Below are 24,828 nucleotides of genomic sequence, written 5' to 3'. Positions count from 1 at the left end.
TCCAATTTTCCCGATTTTTGGCCACACCATAGTTGAGTAAGGATTTTTGTTGCTCTATGGAGAAGAATTGTTTTCTTTTATCTGAACAACCTGAATCAATGAACCAAATTATCTTGCTTAAATTGTCAGTAAACTTCGGTTTTTCTCCATATGGGAAGCAATCCCATTTCCCAAACTTTCAAGTATATTTTTATTTATGTGCCAGGCATTGTAAACAAAAGAAGAAATACAATATTTTTTTTTTCTATTCCACTCTATCTTGTTATTTCATAGAATCTAATAAAATGACCTTCGAAATTTTTTCAAATTTATACAATAAAAATACTATACAGAATAGCAGTTTTGACAAAAAACTAACAACAGTGTATTATATTAAAAACTCTTTTTTTCGACACGTTGGTAAAATACTACCATTTATCCCAGAAGTATTTAATTTATCATAGGTACACATAGTCGATACGATATATGTTTAATGTGATAAAAGAGAACGTGCACGAATGCAAATGTAACACGTAGACCATATCTGAAAATTGTTCACGGGACTTTATTAAAAATTTAATATATTTTCTTGAAAAAATAATTATTTGGTTTAATGAAAAATAAAAATGAACAAACCTGTGTACACCAAATTCTATAAAAGAAAATATGATTCGAGAATAATTTAAAAGCAATAAGTAAAAAAATATAACAGACATGTACAAGGCGATTTTTTCTATCATGGGCCACTCAGTAATCCTCTAGGCTTAACTAATAATTGAATTGATTATTCATAGTGTTTTCATACATTATGACCACAATTTCTTTATTATGATAATGTTCCTAACTCCTCCAAAACTGATTATTTTCATATCAATTTTTAAAACTAAAATGGCAACGCATACATTTTATTAACTTTTCAAATTGAGATAAAAGTACTAACAATTTTGACTGGTCCAAGTTGCTATAAAACAACCAATTTATAGGCGCTAAGAAAAAAACAAATTGTGGAAAATTGAGATTACATTATATGAAAACACTATCAAAAAGAAAATGTTGAACTATTGATTAAACACAGTGAGATTTAGTCGCCAACGTTAAAAAAAATCACCCTGTATACGTTATTTATTTTATAACAAAAGTGTCGCTAATTTTTTTTATAATTTATTATAGTGCTCTGCATCTGCAAAATATATTTTAATTTTACTTCTTTGGTTGACAAGTCAACACACCGACCTTACGACTAGTTGCAAAAAAATCACTGTAACACAAAAAGTAAAACAAGCTTTTAGAATTGATATTTTTCTTATAAGTTATATTATTTGAATAATTATTTCAATCATTTTGTCCAGCACTATGAAGCTTCTTTACATTTTAATAACGCTTGCTTTTGTAAACGTTGCGCGAATTATGACAGGTAATTATTTAATTTTTACACGTACCTTTGCAAGGTAGTTAAAAATCTCAATAGAAAATTCAATATTTAATTATTTCTCATAGCGCACTATGCAAATTCGGTTTTCATTACAAGTCAGTACCAAATTTTCATACAGTACACAATTTTTAAAAAAAATGTTTAACTATACACATAAGTTTGAAATAATTTATTACAGACAAATACATCAAGGAGACTTTTGATGCAGGTAAGATACATTTTGATTTTCAGATGATTTATAATTTTAAAAAAAGCTAAAGTTAAAATGAACAAGTGTATAAAAACTAGCTTCAATTTATTATTTTTAATTTAAACAATTTGTTTCTATGAGCATTGGACATTTTTTTTTTTTAGACCAAAAAAAGTCGACAACATCGGATGGTCTAATAAAAATTGTGCAAAAAAATTCTGGTGTTTTAGTTATATTACTATGTTATAAAGCAAGATGATTTTTATCTTAACATTTCAGTTTACTGTAATTAAATATATGAAATTTGCAAGTTTTTAAATAATAAAACCCAATTTTTTTACATAACAATGGCACAAAATTGAAAACTATTTCTTACATAATCTAGTAAAGTTGCCAAAAAACTCGTCTCTACAGAATTGAAATCGGACCGTCCCAAGTAGTCGAAATTTTGTCTGGCTTTTTGGTCTAGATTTACAAAGAGCCAAACACATACAATCCCTTTAACATAACAGGTTGAGTAGCGTTAGGTTAAATAATAACCTTAAAGCTATGTATGTTCTGAAAGTTTTTATGTATAATTTTATGCATTATTATGTTTTTATTTGAAATTGTGTATATAGCTGTAACACTATATTTTGCTTATAGATCCTGATGGATTGGCCACTGCAATTTCAAATATTATCAACGATAATAATAAAACGATAGGTAATCATTATTATGTAACAAAAATAAATTTAAATACAGATTGCTACCAAAAAAAAAATGTTAAAATTATAGTGTTATAAAAAAACCGAACATCATTAATTCACCAATTTGTATTATTCCAATTTCAGCGACACTTAATTCGATGCTGGCTATACCGGGTATTAATATTTCTTATCACTTATTAGACGTATTTCGAAGTAGTTGATTGATAATAATTAACAACTAATTTGAGCAAATCATATTTTCGTCTTAATTTCAGAAAAAGCAAATTTCTGGATTACAATTGAACATGGTAACCAATTTTTAGCTACTACTAATACTTAACACAGATTATGGTATGCCGATATAATACATTTTTTTGATCTTTTCATGTCTTAGGTCTGGCATATAACCGAAAAAATTGTCACGAAAAAAATGTTAATAACAAAAAAAGCGTTATTAAAATAGCGTTACATAAACTATCACGCTGTTATCTGATAAGAGATAAGAGATAATCGATTAGAGATAAAAGATGAGAGATTAGGGATGAAGGATGGGGATGAGATGGTGATGTAGATGGGGTTAGGGATGTTAATTTTTTTTAATTATATGTTGTTTTCACAATGAAAACACTTGATTGAATGGTTAAATTGATTCAAAATTACAAAATTATTTTAAAAAATTTTATTCTCAAAAAAAAGTTTTGTTTTAATTTCAGATGAACCATTTATTAATAATTTACCAGGTAACCTATTTGTATATAGTTTAATACTCCTACTACTAACACTCCATACAGTTTCTTATACAAGTACATTTATTACGGTTTTTGTTTAAATACCTCGAGATTTTTTTTTTTTTTATCATGGGAACTTTCAATTTTTCCTAATCTAAAATATTAACACTTCTATCATAAGAAAATATCTTTTATAGTAATTTTTTGTATATTTTCAGAACATATTGCTATAGCTGATGAGGAGGCCGTGCAACAAGCAATTTTCAATGTTACAAGTAAATATAAAGTTTAACATAATTTTTGCAAACAATTTTCAAAACTATAGCTATATTATAATTTTTGATACAAGTCTTGATAATCTATTGAAATATAACTCAAACCAGTGTATATATTTATACATTGAATAGGATTTTACTGGAAAATAATTAAATTTTTTTACAGATATCCCTGTTCCTCAACTTGGCTCAAACGAAAGTAAGTAAGCATTAAATAACTGACATCAATAATTCTAATATCTTAGTTTAAAAGCCAATAAACCATTTTTTTTTAAAATTTTATTTTAAAACACTGTCACTTATTATTTTTCTCAGATTTTGAAAATGATTCATTGTTACAGCTTGGAGAAGCCAGAAGACGTATAACTGGATATGTTACAAAAAATTTGCTTATCGCTGCAATAGGTAAATGTTAATATTTTGTGTAGTTGGGTACTAGATTACTTTTAATTATAATTGTACTACTTGATTTACCAGTGAAAAAACACATTTTTAATTTATACGGCACCTCAAGAGGTAATCCTTTTGGCTACATAGATTCTTGAATAGCCTATGCTAACGCCAATTGAAATTCGTTCTCCGTTTAGAGAAAGTAAATCCAAAAGTATTACCGTTTGATTTTATGTAGATCAGTATAGTGTCGATCCAAATCTTTAAATAAATACCCAAAGGTGGTTACATACTATGATTTGTCATTTTACAAAGGACTTTGGTTGTCTTACATATATTCTTCATTGATTATTCCATTCAGAAAGGCTGTTGTCACGTCCATTTGAATAATATGCATGTTCTTGTGTACTGCTTGTGCTATTAATATGTCATCAGTCACTATGGTGATGACAGGCGCATAATAATCACTTAAATATTAAATTTATAATTTATACACATCTGAAGCTCTAAAGTTATGAAGTTCTGAAGCAAACTGCGGTTATTTTATCTCAAATGTATTTTAATCAATTTCGATTCAAAATAGGTTACATAAAATAGAAATGTTTTTATGGGTATTGAATTTATTTTTCTATGATTTTGCTTATACACGTGTATAAGCTGTGTTTTGAACATAAAACAAAAGTAGATATAAGGTAAAATTGACTAGTTTTTAATAACATTTTTTTTAATTATTTTTAAGATGAAGAAACACCAGGAATTCCCTACCTTACCAAAGTTTGCCGTCTATTAAGTTTGCTCCGAAGTATGCGATTCCCAGAATCGTATATAAAATCCATTTATGTTGAACCTGGTTTTTATTGTATTTTAACTTCACAAAATGACAGATTCCTATACAGAATGCTTATGGGGCTTATTGTTGCGGTAAGGCCAATAGTTCCTAATAGTACTGTTTATGTGGATGTTTTGAGTGAGATAGATCCTTGGTTCCCGTACATACATTAAAGAGACCATAATTCGTAGCTATATTTAAAAAAATTACATTACATGTGCTGTTGTTATTTTAATTTAATAATATTTAAATGTCGCACTGTATCTTAATTGTCATTTCACTCAATGTATTACAAAATAAACAATTTCTTTCAGTAAAAAAAAAAATTACCCTTAACCACTTGTGACTTTATTAAACTCTGACAATTGCAGTGTTAAACATGAATTTGAAGTTATAATCCAACAAAATCCTAACAGTGAAAAAGAGCCAAGTTCCAGAACCCCATCCAAAAAAATCAGTCTAATAAATTAGTTCATAACTTCACTTCATTTTTACTTCCTTGTGCTACACTGTTTTTTTTAAATGTATTATTTAACACTTGGCCAGTTTCTGAATTAATCATGATATTTCTAAATGAGGCATAAAACAGACTTGACCACTACTCTGATTGGCTTTGACGATGTTACGCCACATATTCGGCCTCTTTAAATCAATTATTTTGCAAGATATCTAAGAGCAAGAATAGTAAATGTTGAATTCAACATACTTTTGTTATCGTAATCTGCTAGATATAAAGAAAAAAAACTGAAATATGCCTTAGCTTAACTTTGTCGAAGTTCCTCCAGTGGGAGGATTCTTTTTTCCGTCAATCTGCTCTTTATAAATACTAAAATGCTTATTGTATTATATCGTCTTAGTTATATAAATTAAAATTAAAGAAAGAAAAAAAATCCATAACAATATCTCAACAAAAAAAGATATAGGATTTCTAGCTAAAAAAAATGATAAAAATATTGGAATTCGTTCAGCAGAAAAGTTTTAATCTCGACATTGAAAACCGATTTTGGACAAAAATGTAATAATAGCGGCTAATCAAACAGGGCACAAAATACATTTCTCATAGTGCTACATGTATGATAATATTATTGTTAACCGTTTTTGAATGTGTTTTATAAACTATATTATGTACCTACTATACCTACGGAGTATTGGCTCACGCTAAGAAATGTGTCAATATAGCCTTTAAGTATAAAAACACTCGATATATGAATGCATGTGAATATCATTGAAAGGCGTTTGTGCAGTATGTCTTTTTCCCAATTGCAAAATATAATAATATAATATAACCATTTAAATCATCGAATCAGTCCCACGGAGCCGAAATAATAATTATTAAAACAACATACATCAGCCTCGAATACATCACATTTTGGCAGTGAATATAATTATTTGTTTTTTGGCAATTCCCCAAAAAATCATAACGTTATTAATGGTAGGTAAATAATAAGTAGTTTAATTGGAGAAATTTGGGATGTAGGTAGCAAAATAATTGTTTCTGTTTCTAAGTTTTTAGAAATTTTTTGATAAATATAAAATCAAAAGTCTCAAAAATGTCAAAAGTCCATTAATAGTTATCAGGTTGTTTTGGTTATTTTTTTTTATTAAATGAGGCTAATCGAAAAAAATGTATTAGACACTCTTTTACTTGTTAAATAACATATTTTGTTTGTAACTGTTGATATAATACATAATATTTTATATACTAAGTATGTGGCAATATAAACATGGTATTTATCTTCATAATAAAAATACTTAGTTAACAGGAAAATGTTATTGAAAAACAAGATTGATTTGTAAACCCTCGTGCAGTCATGGATTTGGTTTAAGGGTTCTGGGCTCATTCTATCTGTAAACTTTATGTATACCATATAAGTGTGTTATTTTTACCCTGTTTACTATTTTCTATGTAATATTATAATATATTATTGTAATTAATATATGCGTTTGACAATAGTAGTGTGTTCAATCATTTAATTGATTCGTGTTGTGCTTATTTATTTGATTTCACTCTTTGTAATATTATATGCTAAATATTAGTGTATAATATATTTTCATCAGTAACATTTTGTTTTTTACTAGATATTACACAGATATTTTATCATAGCGCTGGTTTGAATTGAAAGTCTACACATTTGCAGTGAAAACCAAATTGTTATTGCGTTTTCTGCTGTTATTGTCGTCGCGGTTTTTCTTATTTGTACAATTCTTTCGCATACAAAAGTATTACCTTGAAAAATAATTTTTTTTTTAATTTTATTATTCTTACTGTTGTTTTCGAGTAACAGTATTTTTTGTCCCTAAAATTGTAACAATATTCGCTTCATAACAATGTAAATATTTTCTGTAAAATATACTGAAAAACATGTTTTGATTTTCCTATTTTGGTTGACTCCTCGACACACCGATTCTACGGTTAGTCGCAAGAAAATCACTGTAACACAAAAATTAAAACAAGCTATTCTAACTCATATTATTTTTCTTATAAGTTGTTTTAATTAAATTATTTCATTAATGTTGTCCAGCACTATGAAGCTTTTCTGCATTTTTATAACGCTTGCCTTTGTGAACGTTTCGCCAATAATGACAGGTAATTATTTTATTTTTTAAAAACCTTTTTACGCACCTTTTTGATGTAGTTGAAAATTTAAAAAAAAAACTCAATATTTTATTATTCCTCGTAGCGGGAGGAAATTGGATCTATGGAAATTCGGTTTACATTACAAGTCGGTACCGATTTTTCATACAATATAATTATTTTTTTTATTTTATCATTTTTATACATAATTTTGAAAAAATCAATTACAGACAAACACATTGAGAAGGCTTTTGAATTAGGTAATATACATTTAATAATAATTTTTATATGATTTATAAATTAAAAGCTACCTTTAGTCATACTTGGTGATGTTATTTTATCTTGAACCACTCATTATCTCAATGGGTTTAATAAGAAATTAATTTTTTTTCCCCATAATGTTCTACAAGGTACAATATAATCTCAATTTTTCACAATTTTTCTTGTTTTTAGCTTCTATAGCCCAGTTAGGGTCTTCACTGTTTCTACTATTTGATGTCATCTACCTCCTCTAGTTTTCTCTCTAGTACTCTTTTCTAGTTTTGATCCTGGTGCACATTTTTCGAGGTCTGATTCGACTATGTCTATCTACCTCTGTCCTCTAGATCTTTTCCCATTGATAGTGCCTGTCATTACATCTTTTTATATACTATTGGATTTCCATGTGTGTCCCGCCCATTCCAAGCGTTTGCCTCTTATAAATGACATGATATTGGACTTTGGGTACATCTGGTAAATTTCTCTATTAGTTCTTATTCTGTGATCCCCGTTTTCTATGATAGGGCCATAGTTACGTCGATATTCCAAATAATGTATATTTTCGGGCGTTATTTCGTCCACCGTCACCCCACACCACCACAGTGCCCATCACCACCGACTACTACTACTACTACTGTGAGCATTTATTTTTAATAATAAGTACTGCGCCTTTTGGTTTTTCATTAAGTTGGACTTTGGACCGTGAAAAGTTGTATTGGTTTTATAAAATTAGATAGTATATCTAGACATGTATTCGAATATAACCAGCAGTTTTTATATATATAGTGACCTGGAAAGACCGTATTAATAACAAAACCTAACACCAAATCATGTGTATGTATTGAATGCAAACGTTACCGACTATTATGGCCGATAAAATGTTTTATAATAGCACCACATACTAAACAATAATTTTTTATCATAGCCAATGTGGTACTTGTGAGTACCGACCCACCAGAAACAAGAAAAAAATATCATATGGCTTTGTATGATTTTTTTTTTTCGGTGGACTCATAAGTGCCGTCGGTCGACAAATGGTTAAGCCGCGTAGTATACGTACCCCGCACCGCAAAGTCAACGCGCATCCGCGCTTTCCTTTCGATAATACACACTAAATTATATATATATATATATATATATTATATAAATTATTATTATTATTACGGTAAAATATTGTTTGCCCTAAGAACACCCTGATTTTCAAAATAAAAATAAATAGAAAAATAGTGGTTTTCCGACTTGTTATAAACTTTATTATAAAATAATTTGAATAAAATGGGTGTATTTGAAGAAGCAAAGGTGGTTATCGAATTTTACATAGGTCTTTTATTTTTGTAATATTAGGTCCAAATATTTCATACAAAACTATTTCGTTGTGAGAAATATACTAGTATATTATAAAAAACGATAGCGTGTAAACAACACACTGTTAGAAAAATATATTTTTTTGCGTTGTATTTACCTTACATTCGCATCGATATGAAAAACATACCATGAGTAATAACAATCCCCATAAAAATACTTAATAACGGTCTATGTAGCCGGATTTTTTACACTGTTAGATGCGTTAGTATATATAAAAGACATTTAAATGTTTTTATTTACCGTTGTTTTTGGTGCCTTATTTTTGTAAAGCATTTTTCGGATCGTTGTGAACAACATTTGATCAAAAGCCCTTAAAAAACACTTCTCTAAATCAATACACAATCACAAAAACAGTTTTATAAATTTGAAATTCAGCACACACTAAGGTGTTGGAAAACAATTTGAAATCGACATGATTTTCAATTTAAAATATGTAGGATCAATTTTGTACCCCGAGTGGTTCTTATATTTATTTAATATATCATTTGTTTTTTCCCTGCACTCCGTGATGACATCCCCACAATAAACAGACTTACTTAGTTTATGAAACATCCATGGCATCGTTTGTCAAGTTCGGTTATCTTAAGTCCTTTGTAGCTCATAAGTAATTTAATGTTAACCGACGAAAACTGGTGAACGAGCCAAGAAGAGAAGAAGCAGCGATAGAGCTCCAGAAGAAGCTCGAAGACATTTTTGCCAAGGGTCAGTTTGAGTTACGTAAATGGTCCAGCAATTTTAAAAACAACTAAGTTATTCCCCCCCCCCCATTCTTTTGTCTATGGTCCCTTAAACTTAAACACTGGCCAGGTTAAATTTGTACTATTTTTAGTTAATTTTGCAATAGCGAAGTAGTGTTTAAATACTAACGTTTTGTCCAATTTTTCTTTATTAAAACACCTTTTACCTATAGACAATTACTGTATTATTATCCAAACTGGTCGAGATCCCTTAAAGTGCTGTGTACTCATGTTCTGAAAATTATTTTGTGTTATTTTTCACATAATTATGATTTTATTTGACATTTTTTATACATCTCAAACATTTATTTGCTTTTAGATCCTGCTGGATTGAAAACTGTAATTACAAATTTAATTAATGGAAGCGAAACGATTGGTAGTCATTATTATATAATACTTATATATATATATATATATATATATATATATATATATATATATATATATATATATATATATATAGACTGCTACTAAAAAAGGAAAATGTTTTAGCAATAATAACAAAATCCAACATCATTAATTTATTAAGTTATTATTCTTTTTTCAGCACAAATTAATTTGAAGTTGGCTATACCGGGTAATAATATTCTTATGATTTTTCAAACGTACACAGTTACTTGATAATGATTATAACTAAATTAGACATAATGTATTTTTGTTTTAATTTCAGAAAAAGCAAAACTTTTTAGCATAATTCAAGAAGGTAACTAATTGTTATAATATACTACTATCAATCTTTTAGACTCTTAAGGTTCTCATAATTACACAACATGCAAAAACTCATTACTAAAGATTTCATCAAAAACTACATAGCCATTTAAATTGTCCCGTCAAAATTTTGTCCTCTCTTTCATTTCCCGACAACATCCACCGTAGTCTAAAAAAAGAATGGTCTCGAGGTTTAAAAAAATAAATTACAAATTACCAATTTAAAACTTTTAAAAAAAAATTGGTATATAATCAACACAGAAACTACAAAACTATTAAAACTTATATTCTGAGGTTTCATACGTGAATAGCCCTCTTTGGGACATTCATGTCATGTGTGTACATATTATGTCTTTAAATTTACCTATTGTTGTGAATTAACTGATTGTAAACATTTTTATAATAATGAAAAAATAAATAAATAGTCGGAAATATTTCCAAATAGCTTAATAATAATCATTGTAACTAAGACGGGCAAAATATATTTTCGTTTTAGATGTAGGAGGACATTCCTTTTTTCCCTTACCAGGTAACCTATATTTGAATATATTATTTGGTTTTTTCATATTTTTCGTGTTTTTTTTTGTTTCTCTTAAGGTTTACACTTTGGTTCAAAAGTGGCCTACTCGGATGAGAAATCTTAAAATTCTAGATCCCTAGCTCAACAATAATAAGTACCTAGTAATTGATTTTTCATTTGATAGGAAAATGGGAAATTTTAATTTTTCATTGAAAAAAATTCAGTTTGAAAACATATCAAATTTTTTCAACATAAATTAATATTCCGTAAACTCAAAAAAGGAAACAGTTTTTATCTTTGTGTTTTTTAAGTATCACATGTCAACATTAAGAGAATTATTTTTAACTATAAAAATTGTAGTTTACTTTTCAAGTAGGAATTGTTTAAATGAAAAATTTAATTACAATTTCACATGATAATGAAATAAAAAAATCACGAAAAATTACAAAGAGTTAAGTTGGGAATCTAAAAATTTAAGGATTTCTCATTTCACCAACTGACGAAGAGGGGGGGGGGTTGAAAAATAAATTTATTATTTTGGATACAATCGAATAAGTTGTCATTTCTGTCATAGAATATATACGAGTATATGTATACACTTCAGAACGTAATGCCATAGCTGATCAGGAGGCATTGCAAAAAGCCATAACCAAAGTCACAAGTAAATATATAGTTTAAATACATGTATGTTTGCGAACAATTTTCAAAATTCATATTTACTAAGTTTTAACCAAATTCGATAAATATATTAAAGGAATTCAAAGTCATAAAGCTATTGCTGTACATATTATGGTTTTTGATGCCAGTCTTGATGATCGTTTCAAATATAATTTAACCCTGTGTACACTATTTTACATTTATTAAATGGGTGTTATTTTTGTGGAAAATAATTTAAATTTCCATAATTTTTTTATACAGATATCCCTGTGCCTCAACTTGAAGAAAATCAAAGTAAGCAAACATTTTACTGACTGACCTATGTATTCCTAAACACTTAGGTAATAATTAGAAGTTCATATAGGTTAATAAAAATATTTCATTCGACTTTTCAAAAAAAAAAACACAGTCTACTTCATAATAATCGTATAAAGTATAATATAGCTAACTAGTAAAATTGGGGTTCATTTTTGTAAGTAGTTTCTGCACAACATGTTAGTTACCTTAAAAGTGTCACAGAAACGTTGTATGTATACTGACAAAATGTATCTTAAATTAAGTGACAATATTAGTGACTCCATTATGTTCTGAAGACGTTATACCTCTAATTTATTTATTTTCACAGTTATTCCGCTTGATTCATTGCCACAGCTTGGAATAAATAGAAGACTTATAACAGGAAAAGTTACAAAAGAATTGCTTCTAGCTGCAATAGGTAAATACTAATAATTAGTGTAGATTTGAACTGGTTTTGATTTTAAACATAATTTTGCTATTTGGTGTACCACACAAACGATAAATTTATCATTTTTACACACGCCAACGAGTTATCTTTTTTCAACGAAGATTTCTTTTTCAATAACAATAATAATAATTATAGGAATTATATTAATTTATAATTCAAGTACAAACAATACAAATAGGTATAGAATATACAGTCTAAGTCTTCAATGAAAAAATAGTTCTGAACAAAAAACGAAAATAGTTAGTTGTAAGCTAAGATTGGCAAATTTTTAAAAATAATTTGTTTTTTTGTTTTTTTTAAGATAAAGGATCACCGGAATTCAAAAACCATACCGAGTTATGTCGTCTAGTAGCTTTGCTGAAAAGTATAAGAAACCCACATAAATATGTAAAAACCGCTGAAGTTGATTCCACTACGAATAAGTGTATATTGAAGTCATTCGATGGAACATTCATATACAAACCTTTTCAAGAGAATTATGTTTTGGAAAGACCATCCTTTGATGAGATTGGACTTGTTAACGTTAAGGAACAGATAAGAAATTGGTTCGTGGATAACCACGTGTGATTTTATCAAATACTCTTCATTACAGTATTTAATGTCCATTTGTATTATCTGTCCACAATGTAATAAAAAATGTACCTCAGAAATAATTCAACAGTGTGTATTTTGTTTTATAAAAAAAAATTGATTTTAGTTGTGTTACTATTGTACGTTTCAAATAAAAAACCGATTACCTAATATAAAGACTCTGAAATTAACATGAACAATTATTCAGAGTAGAATAAAATGTTATATCGAATTCTAGATTTTTTAAAAATGGTTTGTGAGCCTAAAACATATCTGGTTGTCATCAAGTAAAAACATTGACAATATTGTGGTCTAGCATGCAATGATCCGCATCGAAACGTTTTTTTAATGTTATTTGATAAGAACTTTGCGCCTATTGAATTATATTATACATACATTTTGTGGTTGGTAATCAGAGGTGTGACTGACAGTTGTTATTGTTTTATATGAATTAGTATTATGATAACAGAAACAAAATAGATATTATTTACAACCGTTATGGTTTTTATTAAGCGTTCTACCTGCTCTATTTTATTATTACTACTATTGCCTATTGTCTAAATTTATCACTGAAAACCCAACACAAACCGAATGCTAGGTACCAAGACAAAGTGGCTCTTGTCTAATTAACTTTGATTAATATTGCCAATGAGTGGTGTAATAATTGAGAGTAGGATTTATAAGCTTTTTTTTTTTTTGACACACACACATAAAATAACGTTTTAGCCGACTTTCAGTTTTTCGGTTTTCTACCGAACCGGATGTGTGCCGCCGACTATCCGTCACGATAATAATATATTATTATTATTGTTATTGTATTGTAGATGGTCGTTGACAATAATTACACGGTTGTCGCTTAACGTCGGATTAGCACAACTGCTTTCCGAAAACGTCGTACTATTTGTCCGTTAAAGGTTAATGGATTCCGCGGTTTAATAATGCGGTAAAAGTGTGCTTCGTATAATATTTTACCGGACATATTTGAATAACCGGCACCGTTGAAATTGTTTACATAATACAGGGTGATCACACGAGAAGAGTTATGTATGCGTTAGCTTATAAATTTCAAAAGTATCAAAAACAAACAAAAAATTGATAGGGGTGAAAACGAAAAAACTCGTAAAAAATTGAGATCACACTGTATAAAAAACATTGAAAAAAAACTGATTGTTTTATGTTTAGTTTTAACTTGTGCAGTAGAAAACACTAGAATGGACTTTGTTGCTGAGTGTTTAACCATATCTTCGACTTCAACAGTCTTAAACTAATCGGTGGTATGTTTTGTTATTTATTTGAAGGTATTACACCATTTGTATAGAATTACATTGTGTTTTTATGTCGTGTCCGAAAGCACACGCCATTGTTGTACAGAATTTCCACAAAGACACATAACCAGCGCGTTTTTAATCCAATTCTTTGGCAACATCTTGATCAGGACAAAAAAATAAATTAAAAAAATAACTCTATTTCTATCGGCTAAACCTTTTTTAGTTTTGTGCGTACCTCGATTCGATGTGTACGCACTATTGACGTCCAACAGTCGAACACGTTAGTGTTTGCTTTTATTTTTTTCACATAAAGAAACTAGCAGCATACGTTTCACGCGTTCTAAGACACTTAAAAATCGGTTTCAATCGGTCTATACGATGGTATATTTGCTAAGCCTTAGAAAGTATTTGTTTTTTTTTTTTGTGTACAATACTTTTTGTTTAAATCGTGCACACTGCGTGCCCTAACTATTGTGTATCTACTGAATATTCGTTTTTCAACTTAACCAAACGTTGGGTACAACCGTAACTTAATCAACGACATTCTATATCACATAGTCCATAGCTCTCTGTGACAGTTCTTCTTCTTTCAAACGAATTAAATTTAATGTTTCCCTCGAAGGAACGCGTTGGATCATGACCATGTCATATAACTGACGCCCAACCATAAGATATAACTAGTCATGTTAAAAAAAAAAAGTGAATGAACACATAAGAATCGAGCTATCTTCTGTGGCCATTGCGGATCGCTGAAATGTAAATTTTCACATGATCGAATTTTTTCTAAATGTTATGTCATCGTGATATATTATCAGTGTGTACCCCATTAGCCAATTGGATTAATAAACTATACAATATACATATTATATCTAAAATACGGAAGTCCCTATATTATAGTTCAAATAGCCACGGTAGGTCAGAATTTCCAGTAAACGCGGCCAATGAGATAGGCCGTGCTGGTGGTGATGGCTTCCGCGGCGTCGCGGACGTGTGGGTCGCCGTGCCGGAGGAAGCCGTGGGCAACGTGGGCGATATCCACGAGACTGTCCAACACCGCCCTGGTAATGTCCGGCCGGCAAGCGTACGAGGGGTCGTTCTCCAGCAAGCTCACCCAGCTGGCATACACGCTGGTCTGCAGGATGCTTATGGCCAGCTGCATGACTTCCAAAGTCCTAGGGTTCTCCGGTTGGTCCGGCCGGCCGAGGTCGCCTCCGCCTTCGTCACCCAGGAAGTATCTGTAATATATTACAGAAAACAATTCATTTATATATAGATAAGTACGAGTGGCATGACTAGGGAGGATAGAATAAGAAATGAATACAAAAGAGAGAGTCTAGGATTTGCCTCAATTGTGGGAAACTCGAGAGAGAATGCGTTGAGATGGTTCGGTCATGAGAAGAGATTAATTATTCTATTACTACATACCCTTCAGATGGCAGCTCGGCTTCTTCGCCGCAACCCTTGCTGTTGGGGTTGTAAGAGCTTTGCTTGGGTGTCATCTATATTGTATCTACCCGAACCAGCCACGATGATCAAACGCCGACAGTGTGTCGCAAAACAGTATGCTCGACTTAAGTACAAATCGCTAGGGGAAAAAAAAACGATTCCAGACAATGTTAAATCCCACAAAAAAAAATAACAAACACGACCAAACGGTTTCCATCACGATTTAAGATAATATGGTTGCTCGACGGCCAACGACAATACTCTCATCTCAAGTTAATTCAAAAAACATCTGTTTCGATTGACTTGACTGTTTATTCACTCTCACGTAGTCACCTGAAAACTTACAAAGGTCAATGTGTAATCTTCCCATTTTTTGGGAGGGTCTTAGAAGTCTAAATTTTAAACATTCCTAGAAAAAGTAAAATTTGATCTATCGAAAAATCGCCGCTCCTCAACACATAAAATATTCTCCTCTATTTTTCAATTTGGCAATTTGGTGATTCTAATACCGCCACAGCCTCTACAGTATTGATTCGGATAAACCCCGAAAATTCAACGGTAATAGACAATAGTAACATAATATATATATTATATTTAAAGGCACGGATAAAGAAGGTCAGTGGTCCGTTAATGTAGATTTTTCAGGAGAGCAAAACAGAGTCGACTTGAGCGCACATATCTTTGTGTCAATCGTTTCAAAATGAGTGTTTCGCGTTAAATGGACCGTCCTGTGTAGTACACGATGGACAAGGCACTTAATGTCAGATAAAAAGTTTCCATATATTATAACAGCTATATATGTATATACAGTTTACTTACATATTGACATATTGTTGCGGTGTGTAGTAGCTGTGATTGTAGCGGTGACTCGATGGCATTTCACAGGAGATTACCGGCAAACGAGCCGCCAAAGAGATGTTCATTTTACTCGACCTAAAGCGTTTCCAATGCTGTGACGGGCATATCGTTTTGTCTGCCTACCTACCTATTTTTTTTTTAAGCCGCTACATCGTTTGAGAAGCTTTAAACCCGTCAAAGAGACATCATCCGTGTACCGTTTTTATTCTCTGTCAACTCACAAAACCGAATGGTATCTCTTGAGAAGTCTCCGCCGACTAGTTGTATTGTTAAGATACAACTAGGTAACTCACAAGGCGAGTCCCAACTTAGCGGTCAAACTGAGAAACGATGCGTTCAAGTGTAATGACGGAAGAAGAAATTATTGCAGAAAAACCATCTGAGAACAGAGTGCTTCGAGTTTAATTAGACAACGAGGAAACGTCAAAAGGAAGTACAGAGTGATTCGTTTGGGATAAGACAGTTGTTTTCTTTTAAAATAATTGAAATTTCGAGGTTTTTCTTTTTCTAGACACTTAAGTTATACTCTGTTCGGCTTGCAGAGAAAGTGCTGAAGTCAGTTGAGAAACTCGAGTATTTTGATGAAGTTATATGCAAGAAACCGAAAAACATATGGTAAACATTGTGATTGGACGAGGTGGATAGGACAACAGGGACTTTGTGTGACAGAAAGGTTTCATTTAGTGTGAAAGGTAAATCAGATAAGAGTAGATTAGGTCTGTGAAAACAATAGATGTTACTCTAGTTGAATAGGGAAAATGTTCTGAATAATATTCTTGATTACTTTGATATCATCAAACAAATCAACTCAAGACATACTCGAGTGGTTGTATTAGTTTTAAAATCATTTCCTGTTACCGACAAATGGTCTTGGTCACGTCGAGTAGGTGCGACTCACCGTTTGGCGGATTTAGTCATTTTTGAAAGGTAGTCTGACAGCTTTCTTAAATATAATATATATTGTTATTAATAATGAATATATAATTAATGCCAATGCGGGCATAATACACTGTGCAATAGTAAAATACTAATATCGGGTGTGCCTTTTAAACGTGATTAATTGCCGTCGATCGATGGTCGATTAGTTTTAATTTTTCATAGCAAAACAATGCCAATAAAGTATTTCAATAATAATAATTATCACGAATATATCCGACAAGAGAAAACTGCATTTGGTGTTATCGAATAAACTTGTTTGCAAGTATGTAGCTAGAATAAACGCCATGTGCAAAATCGGTGAACTTGCCAGTTTGGTTAGGTTTAAATAACTATTTTATTTTTTAATAAATCTAAATTTTTTAGAATTGGAAACATTTAATATTTACACTAGTAGTTATAAAATTACTCTACATATTTTAGTATTACATTCAGAGGGCCTTGGCTGTAGTTTATTAACTCGAGTCGAGTTAATAGAAACTGTTATAGAACTATTTCAAATAGTTGGTGTATAATTACTTTTAATTTAATTTTTAATAAATGTATTATATGACAGAAGTCTGGACAGTTAAATTTGGTTTTTTTTTTAAAGTAGGTTGTTCTTATTTAATTTTATATTAAAAAGTGTTTAAAATGTGGTATTATTATTTTTATACAGTTAAAATATATTATCCTAGGATTTTGTAAATGTATCTTATGAGATACAAAATATACCAAATAAGAAGATTCCAATTATTTTGTATCCTGTAGGATACATTCGATATTTTTAAAACGACATGCCCAAAAAAAACATTGATCACTTTTTTGGTTTTTAAAGGTTCAAAAAGTCAGAAAAACACCGCTTTATAATTTCACTACAAGCATTTCACACAGTGACCTTTTAAGAGATAACAACTTGCAAAAGAAACATATCATATTGCACTTGTTTGGTCTATCTTGGAATATGGTTCTATTGAATGGTCTCCGTATTTGGCTTGTGATATATTAACAAGATTGAATCTTTGCAACATTGATTTTAAACTTCTTAACGTCTTACAAGATAAATAATAATGAAATTAAACATGACAAATTGCTTGATAATCCAAAAATGCAATCTCTTTTACGCAGAAGAAAATGCCTGGACGTTTACTGGATTGTGTAATCTACTCAACGACAAAATAGATTGTCCAGAAATATTTGAATACCCATAAAAATATGATTATGTTCCTCGAGTGTCCGTTCTTGCTTGTCCTATGTTTTATACACACGACTATAGCAGTAACTCGTGTGGTACAATTATTATTAGTAACTTTGACATCTATCACTTTGATCCGTCAACTCCATCACGTAATTTTTAATACTGTACAGACATCATATTATTATGTTTATTATTTATACTTATGTTTGTTATTTTTACTATTTCACTCGAAATCTAAATGTTTTTTAAACTTACTACAGATTACGATATTAGGTATATTATTATTCTGTTGTATGCGCTGTTCGCCTTTGGCATTGGCCGTGTGCATCGTTCGCTTACAATATTAAATCTACGGCTCGGATCTATTTTTTTTATCAAATGTTCTATCGCGAACCGTGTCACAATACACAATAGTAATTATACATAATGTCGTTTTTTACGACCGAATTTAAATTTAAAGCCGATCGAACGGCCGTCGGCGTAGCGTTCGAAATTTGTGTGAGAAAATCCGCGTTACGGTCGTTTCCGAATGCTTATCTGTGTAAAAGGATACTGCGACACTCGTTGTGAAAGGATAATATTGTGTGTGCGATGGTGGCAGTGTCACAATAATAGTAAATAATAACAGCGGCCGAAAGGCAACCCTTGGCCGCGGCCCCAAACACCGTGTCGAATGTATTGTACAACACCGAAGGGAAAACAGCGCGTGTCCGCCAAAACCGTCCCTTTCCGTCTTGTGCACGATGGCACTAATAATAATAACAACAGTATGTGTGATGTGTGTTATTATAAATGTATAATTTTTATATATTATTATAATCGCCCCGGTGCATTATCACGCTGTGTGTGTGTGTGTGTCCGTTTCGGGCCGACACAATAAATAAAATATTACTATCGAAACTATACAACTGCAGCCCTTCGCACATCAACACAGACAGAGGGATTAGGTAACGTTCGGTCATAACGTTTAAAAAAAAAATATATATATATCTGTCTGTTATATTATAATATAATGTAACATATTATTATAAAAGGGCCTATCTTTGACGACGACGAGCGGCGGCGGCGGTGGGTGGCAATCGTACATAAAGGGCTTATACGTCATGAACGGCTTCAATGGGATTCTATAGCTGTCAAAGGTCTCCCGGACCATATTGTGCCAATAGGTTTTCTTCGATAACAATTTCCGGGTTCGAGAGGCAGTATTTCCGCAGTAACCTTGAAGGAGATACCTTACCTAGACCTAGGTAAGAGCACGGCAGCAGGAAAGGTGTAGTGTGATATTTTATCTGCGCTCACTTCCCTGTCGTCCTAACTTTTAAAACTCTTACAACATTAAAAATAACGTTTCAAAAGCTGCTAAAAAAAAAAAGTTGGTGAAGTGCTAAAAATAAAAAAAAATTGTAAAAAATTGATATTGCATATTATTAAACCCTACTAGATATTGAGAGGCACACGATAAAAATTATCACTCTGTATATCAAGGCTATATCAAAAAAATAAAAATTAGAAGTAACTAAATAACGATAAGGTAACTGAAATTTTGCTTGTTGAAGTAGCAAGACTTAATAGAACTTTAGAATTCCACGTACTGTCATTGGAGATTTCAGTACTAGAACAAACTTTTCCTCAGCTAGGAACGGATAGGAAGAGCCTACAACGTCTTCATGGGAATGTGGAATTCTGTCTTCAGCGGTTTTTCGAATAATTTCCCAAACCCTATCCCGCCGGTGGTGTTGTTATGTGTGTTACATAATGGCCATTTCCAAACGTCAAACACCAAGGTATATGATCCGCAGTGTGGGTACCGGTCACCGCGGGTGTTGGTAAACGCCTTTTTGCCTCTTGCACAAAAGAAGAAAAGCATCTTTGTCGGGCTGACAGGGATGACACAACAACACACACCGGGACGGATTCTTACCGTTTTTGACACGAACCAAATCGATACACGTCAAAACAGATACGCGCCTGGTCGTCGGAGGAGGACAATAACAAACGTTGCGGATCCGTTTGACGGATTTCGGTATGCACAGTATAATGTGCCTTTTTGTGTCGACAATGGTTTGACGTATCCCCTGATGTACCTATACGGTTTAACTGACCCCCCGATGGAAATAATTTCGTTAAGGTCCAATAGTAATAATTATGCTCAGTGTACAAAAGAAAAAAAATCACAGCGAAACTATTTTCTTCCTTCTCGTGGACTTGCACTTGTCGCTTTGAGCGTCCTCCGGCTGTTGTCCGACTCCGCCGCCGGTCGTTTTCATGGCGTTCAATTGTTTGGTCAGCAGTTTGACTTGTTTCAGTTGGACGGCGACCATTTTCGGACACCTGTCTCGGAAGCTAACCACAAGAAATTGCTGATAGTCTCCGAGAACGTGCAGTAGCCTCGCCTTGAGAGTTTCTAGGAGTTGATCTTTTTCCACCAACGACCTTTCGGCCTCTTCGATTAGCCCGTAGTACACCGACAAATGGTCACCACTCGGTTCCGATTCCTTCAGACTCGAACACTCGGAGGACTCGACCGGCGCCACTACTTCTTGCTTCTTGATTTCTTTTTTGGGCACAAGTTTCCAATACTCCAACTCGTGCATGTTCTCCACGTGCTCTGCTTCCAGCGTGAACCGAATCCTGGTCAACCTCTTTGCGTGGTCCGATAGCATTTCCGCCATCATCTGCGACCACGCCAACTGGGCGGATCGCAACGCCTCCGAATAAAGTTCCCACTGTTTTTGCCGGATCCCGGTCAAATGACAATCGAAATCCATCCTAAAGTCTTTCTCCTTCTGCGCCGCCAACCGTTGCAACCGATCAACCGTACGTTGCCTGATCCTGTCTTCCGTGCCGGCGATCTTCAATCGACATTCGTTTTTTATCCGCTGCTTGGCTTGTTCGCTTCCTTCCTGTCGAAAATTTACCAAAAATCAAATTTTAACTCCAACGGTAGGACCCTATATTCTATCAGTGTGTCAATATGATATCAAAGCTTTCTTTGATTGAGCTATTAGTTTCGGATTTATACGCGTGAAGCTAACGTTTCACAGTGTCCATTTTCACAGAGACAGATACCTCCCTCTTCCCTCTTAGAAGTAGGGAGGCATTGTAGAAAAATCAAGTCTAAAACTGAGTACTGACTGTTAAGCACTGATTGGACGTGTTAGCACAAAGTAGACGAGCTGTTTCGTTTGAAGAGCAACTGGTAAGTAGAGTTGAGAGATTCAAGTGTTTGGAAGATATTTTTATTGAGAAAACAAAGAAATTAAGGAAGATATGGTAAGCGAAATAAGATAACATATTGAGTGTCAATTAGAGTGGAATAAGAGTTTTATAAAATTGTAACGAGGACAACTGCAATGATGTATTGAATCTAGTGTTGGGCTCTGAACGAAGAGATGTGGAAGAAAAAAAATATAAAGTGCTGGTTAATTTACATCTTCGTATAAATCTTTTTTATTTTAAGTAAGGGAACTTTATCAAGTTTTGATATTATTTTTCTTATTATTAGTCCCTTGTTAATGTGTGGACGGAAGGGTTACAAATTTATAAAAAAAAGAGTCCAGGGTGATCTGGGCAGGTGAAACCGGCCTAATATTATTCACACCGGCTTACAAGAATCGCTGCGTTGCACTTTTCCATGAGACAAGCCATTTTATTCTCATAAGCTGTCCGTATTTCTTGGTGGACTTTGTCTAGTTCCGCTTTAGCTTTGCGCGCTTGACTCGTTTTCAAAGCCGACGCTTCTTTTTCCAATTCTTCCTTGTAGCGATCCGCCCTCGTGGTCAGCATGCCTTCCTTGAGCGATTGACCTATACCTGCATTATGGGAGAGGTGTAAACCGTTTGTGATGGACCATTTCACTTCTCCTATTCTGGGTTCATTGTGACATTGTGTACTCACGTACGATCGTCTCGGGAGTCAGCGCCTGTTTCGTGTCCTCGTCTGGTGGCATCAAAAGGATATTTCCGGCCAAAGCGTTTGCCGGCGACAGCCCGAATTCGATTGGTACGGACTGTCCGCCCATGTATTCCTTCCACAGCCTGGCGATGATTTCATCGTTTTGAGATTCGATGACCACGGTGCCCAATCGATCACCCAAGTTGCGTTTGATCGAATGCGGTTTCGGCAGCTGATTGGACAACAAAGCCTTGGTTTTTTTCACGGCATTCCGCGTCCGGCCTATTTGTGTTCGCATTAATATTATTAATAATTTAATTCGACCACAACAGCAAAACTCGAATAACGGAAGGCATTATTGAAGACGCGATGTCCTTCAATGTGTGTCTATAGCCACGTGCTAGCCGCCATTGTTACGGCCAAAGGTATCACAACGGCACGGTCGAACCGATCAAACCCACAAAAGTCTAACCGTCAATCCGTTTTACATTCCACCACATCTGTCCCCTACAAACACATGTACACATTATGTATACCTACATTTTTTCAAAATGGCCCGGTAATGCAATTCGGTGCTTCCACCCGACGTCTCGCTGCAGCTTTTGCGCATTTTTCATTTTTTTATTTTTATCGATTTGAATAATACAACGGTGGTAACCAATGCGACGATCCGGCATGGACATAAAACTGTCGAGAATTCCAATATATTGTTAAAGAAAAAAAAATGTATTTATTTCTTTTAGTTTAGAGTCTTGAGACGATATCGAGCTGTTCTTAATCAGCAGTTTTCTAACAAGTTGGGATTCGATCAAGTCGTTTAACATAAAATACCCATATCAAGTATTCAAGTCATAGTATAACTTCAATCTACTTACTATTACCTCTCGTATACGTATAAAGCTATTTACCGAACACAATAGTTTTTCAATTGAACTATGACATATTTTAAAACCTAACCTAACCTAACCCGTCGACGTTAAGTTTGTTTTAACTTCTGGGTGTTTCCCCACAGTGCATACCTAATTTTCAGTCAACTGACATATCATTTGACATGACCGATTCTATGTGACCAGCCGGTCAGTGGCAATCGTTGGACGAATTTACACCGGTCAAACGGGGGATAGGATGGGATGGTTTTACCTATGGTGGTATGCGCGCACGATTAACGTTTTTTTGACAATTATATATTACACTAAACGCCACCACCTCTCAGAGGGAGTCGGTATATCACTTTAACGCCGTCATTGTCGACGACGATGATAATAATTATTATGCCGGGACACGATTAGGTTTTTATTTACCGACCGAGGAGGCTAACGATCGGCGCGCGCGCGACCTGCTACAGTATGACAACAACGTCAAGTCCCGGGTATATACAATAATACAGCGTTATATAGGTATAAAAATGTGTATAATACCTGTACGGGTATTATATGTGCTCACACAGCCCCTGAGAGATCACCGTAGGTGGCCATTAGCGACCGCCGGCTTCACGCGCCTTAAATCATCGCTTCGTGGCAATAAATACCGGAGTGGCCATTTATTAATAAGAATAAAAAAATAAAAAACCTTATACATATCTACCACCTATATGAAATAATAAAAAAAAATTGTATATACGACCGTCGTGGGTCTCTCTGCCCACTTTGGTCGGCGCACGACCAAACGTTATCCTCGATCGCCGTCGCGTAACACCATTAAAGAAACCCACCCACGGCGCATCTGTGCATCGTGGATATAATAATATTTATAATGATAATAATATGTACCTGCGCTATACGCGGCAGAGGATTTTCATTAGCGCGGAAAAGGGATTTCCTCGGTGCCGGCGATGATTTATGTACAACGGTTAGCCGTAATGCATCTCCAAGTGATAAGGGCTGGTTGTTATGGGCAGAGTAACAGGGATGTATGGAGTAGATGGATAAATTCGGAAAAGAGAATTGAAAGTAGATCCACGAGCTAAGCTGTGATTTGCTGTGACTATTGAATTGATGCTCAATCATTAAGAGCCACCGTGTGACTTATTAATGAATTTAGTGTGTGTGTGTATTACTGTGTATTTCACGAGATTATAATAGCTGTGATGATAAAAACGTTTTTGAAAAATAATTATCTTACAGATCTATTTAGAAGCTATTCAATTGGGTAAGAGCGAGATTCCGAAATCACAGAATTTATCAACATATATTCTTGGACATATTTTATTTCGGAAGGTTTGCATTTTCTTAATTTTTCTGGTGTAGATGTAGATGCCTAGGTTGGACAGGCTTATATTATGATAAGGATCGATTAAAATGTACAAGAGATGTGAAGTTTGTATTGTGAATGTTTGATTGGTTGCATAACGAGTAAAGCGTTTTCATTCTGGTGTTTTTTTTGTTGACCATCCTCGTTTTCAATTATTTGTGTGAAATCATCATCATCATCTTCGTATATACACCAGCAGTTAAAGCTTTCGTGTATTGAAATATTATGTTGATCATTTTCAGGTGTAATCAAGACATGTATATCACTGAAAATCATCCTCTTTGTCCTTATCCCATTCTCAATCACACCCAAACACGTTTACTTCAGTCCTTTCTTCTTTCCCTCTTTCATT

General features: G+C 33.0%; 1 protein-coding gene across 2 annotated transcripts; it reads left to right on the top strand.

Annotated features, from left to right (window-relative positions):
• Positions 1-726: 726 nt before the first annotated feature.
• On the top strand, positions 727-12,718 carry LOC126842385 (uncharacterized). Of its 2 annotated transcripts, XM_050579344.1 has the most exons (21): positions 727-1,393; positions 1,477-1,506; positions 1,590-1,619; positions 2,247-2,306; positions 2,435-2,464; positions 2,566-2,598; positions 3,004-3,030; positions 3,237-3,293; positions 3,460-3,492; positions 3,635-3,698; positions 7,035-7,099; positions 7,194-7,235; positions 7,318-7,347; positions 9,767-9,823; positions 9,995-10,024; positions 10,118-10,150; positions 10,652-10,684; positions 11,250-11,336; positions 11,594-11,626; positions 11,958-12,047; positions 12,379-12,718. In XM_050579344.1, the coding sequence occupies exons 1-21, from the start codon at positions 1,333-1,335 to the stop codon at positions 12,642-12,644; spliced, it is 1,191 nt and encodes a 396-aa protein (XP_050435301.1). In that variant the 5' UTR covers positions 727-1,332; the 3' UTR covers positions 12,645-12,718. The 2 variants fall into 2 exon arrangements, with proteins under 2 accessions (XP_050435301.1, XP_050435302.1); XM_050579345.1 differs by lacking the exons at positions 7,035-7,099; positions 7,194-7,235; positions 7,318-7,347 and having other exon boundaries at positions 3,609-3,698.
• The last annotated feature ends 12,110 nt before the right edge of the window (positions 12,719-24,828 follow it).

This window comes from Adelges cooleyi, unplaced genomic scaffold (assembly GCF_023614345.1).
Source record: "Adelges cooleyi isolate 19-005CV unplaced genomic scaffold, UGA_ACOO_1.1 ACOO_flye_CR_arks_rails_tigmint_CR_PRNA_519, whole genome shotgun sequence".
Lineage (NCBI taxonomy): Eukaryota > Metazoa > Arthropoda > Insecta > Hemiptera > Adelgidae > Adelges > Adelges cooleyi.
The sequence above is the reverse complement of the archived record's forward strand: the minus strand, read 5'-3'. Positions and strand labels throughout refer to the sequence as shown.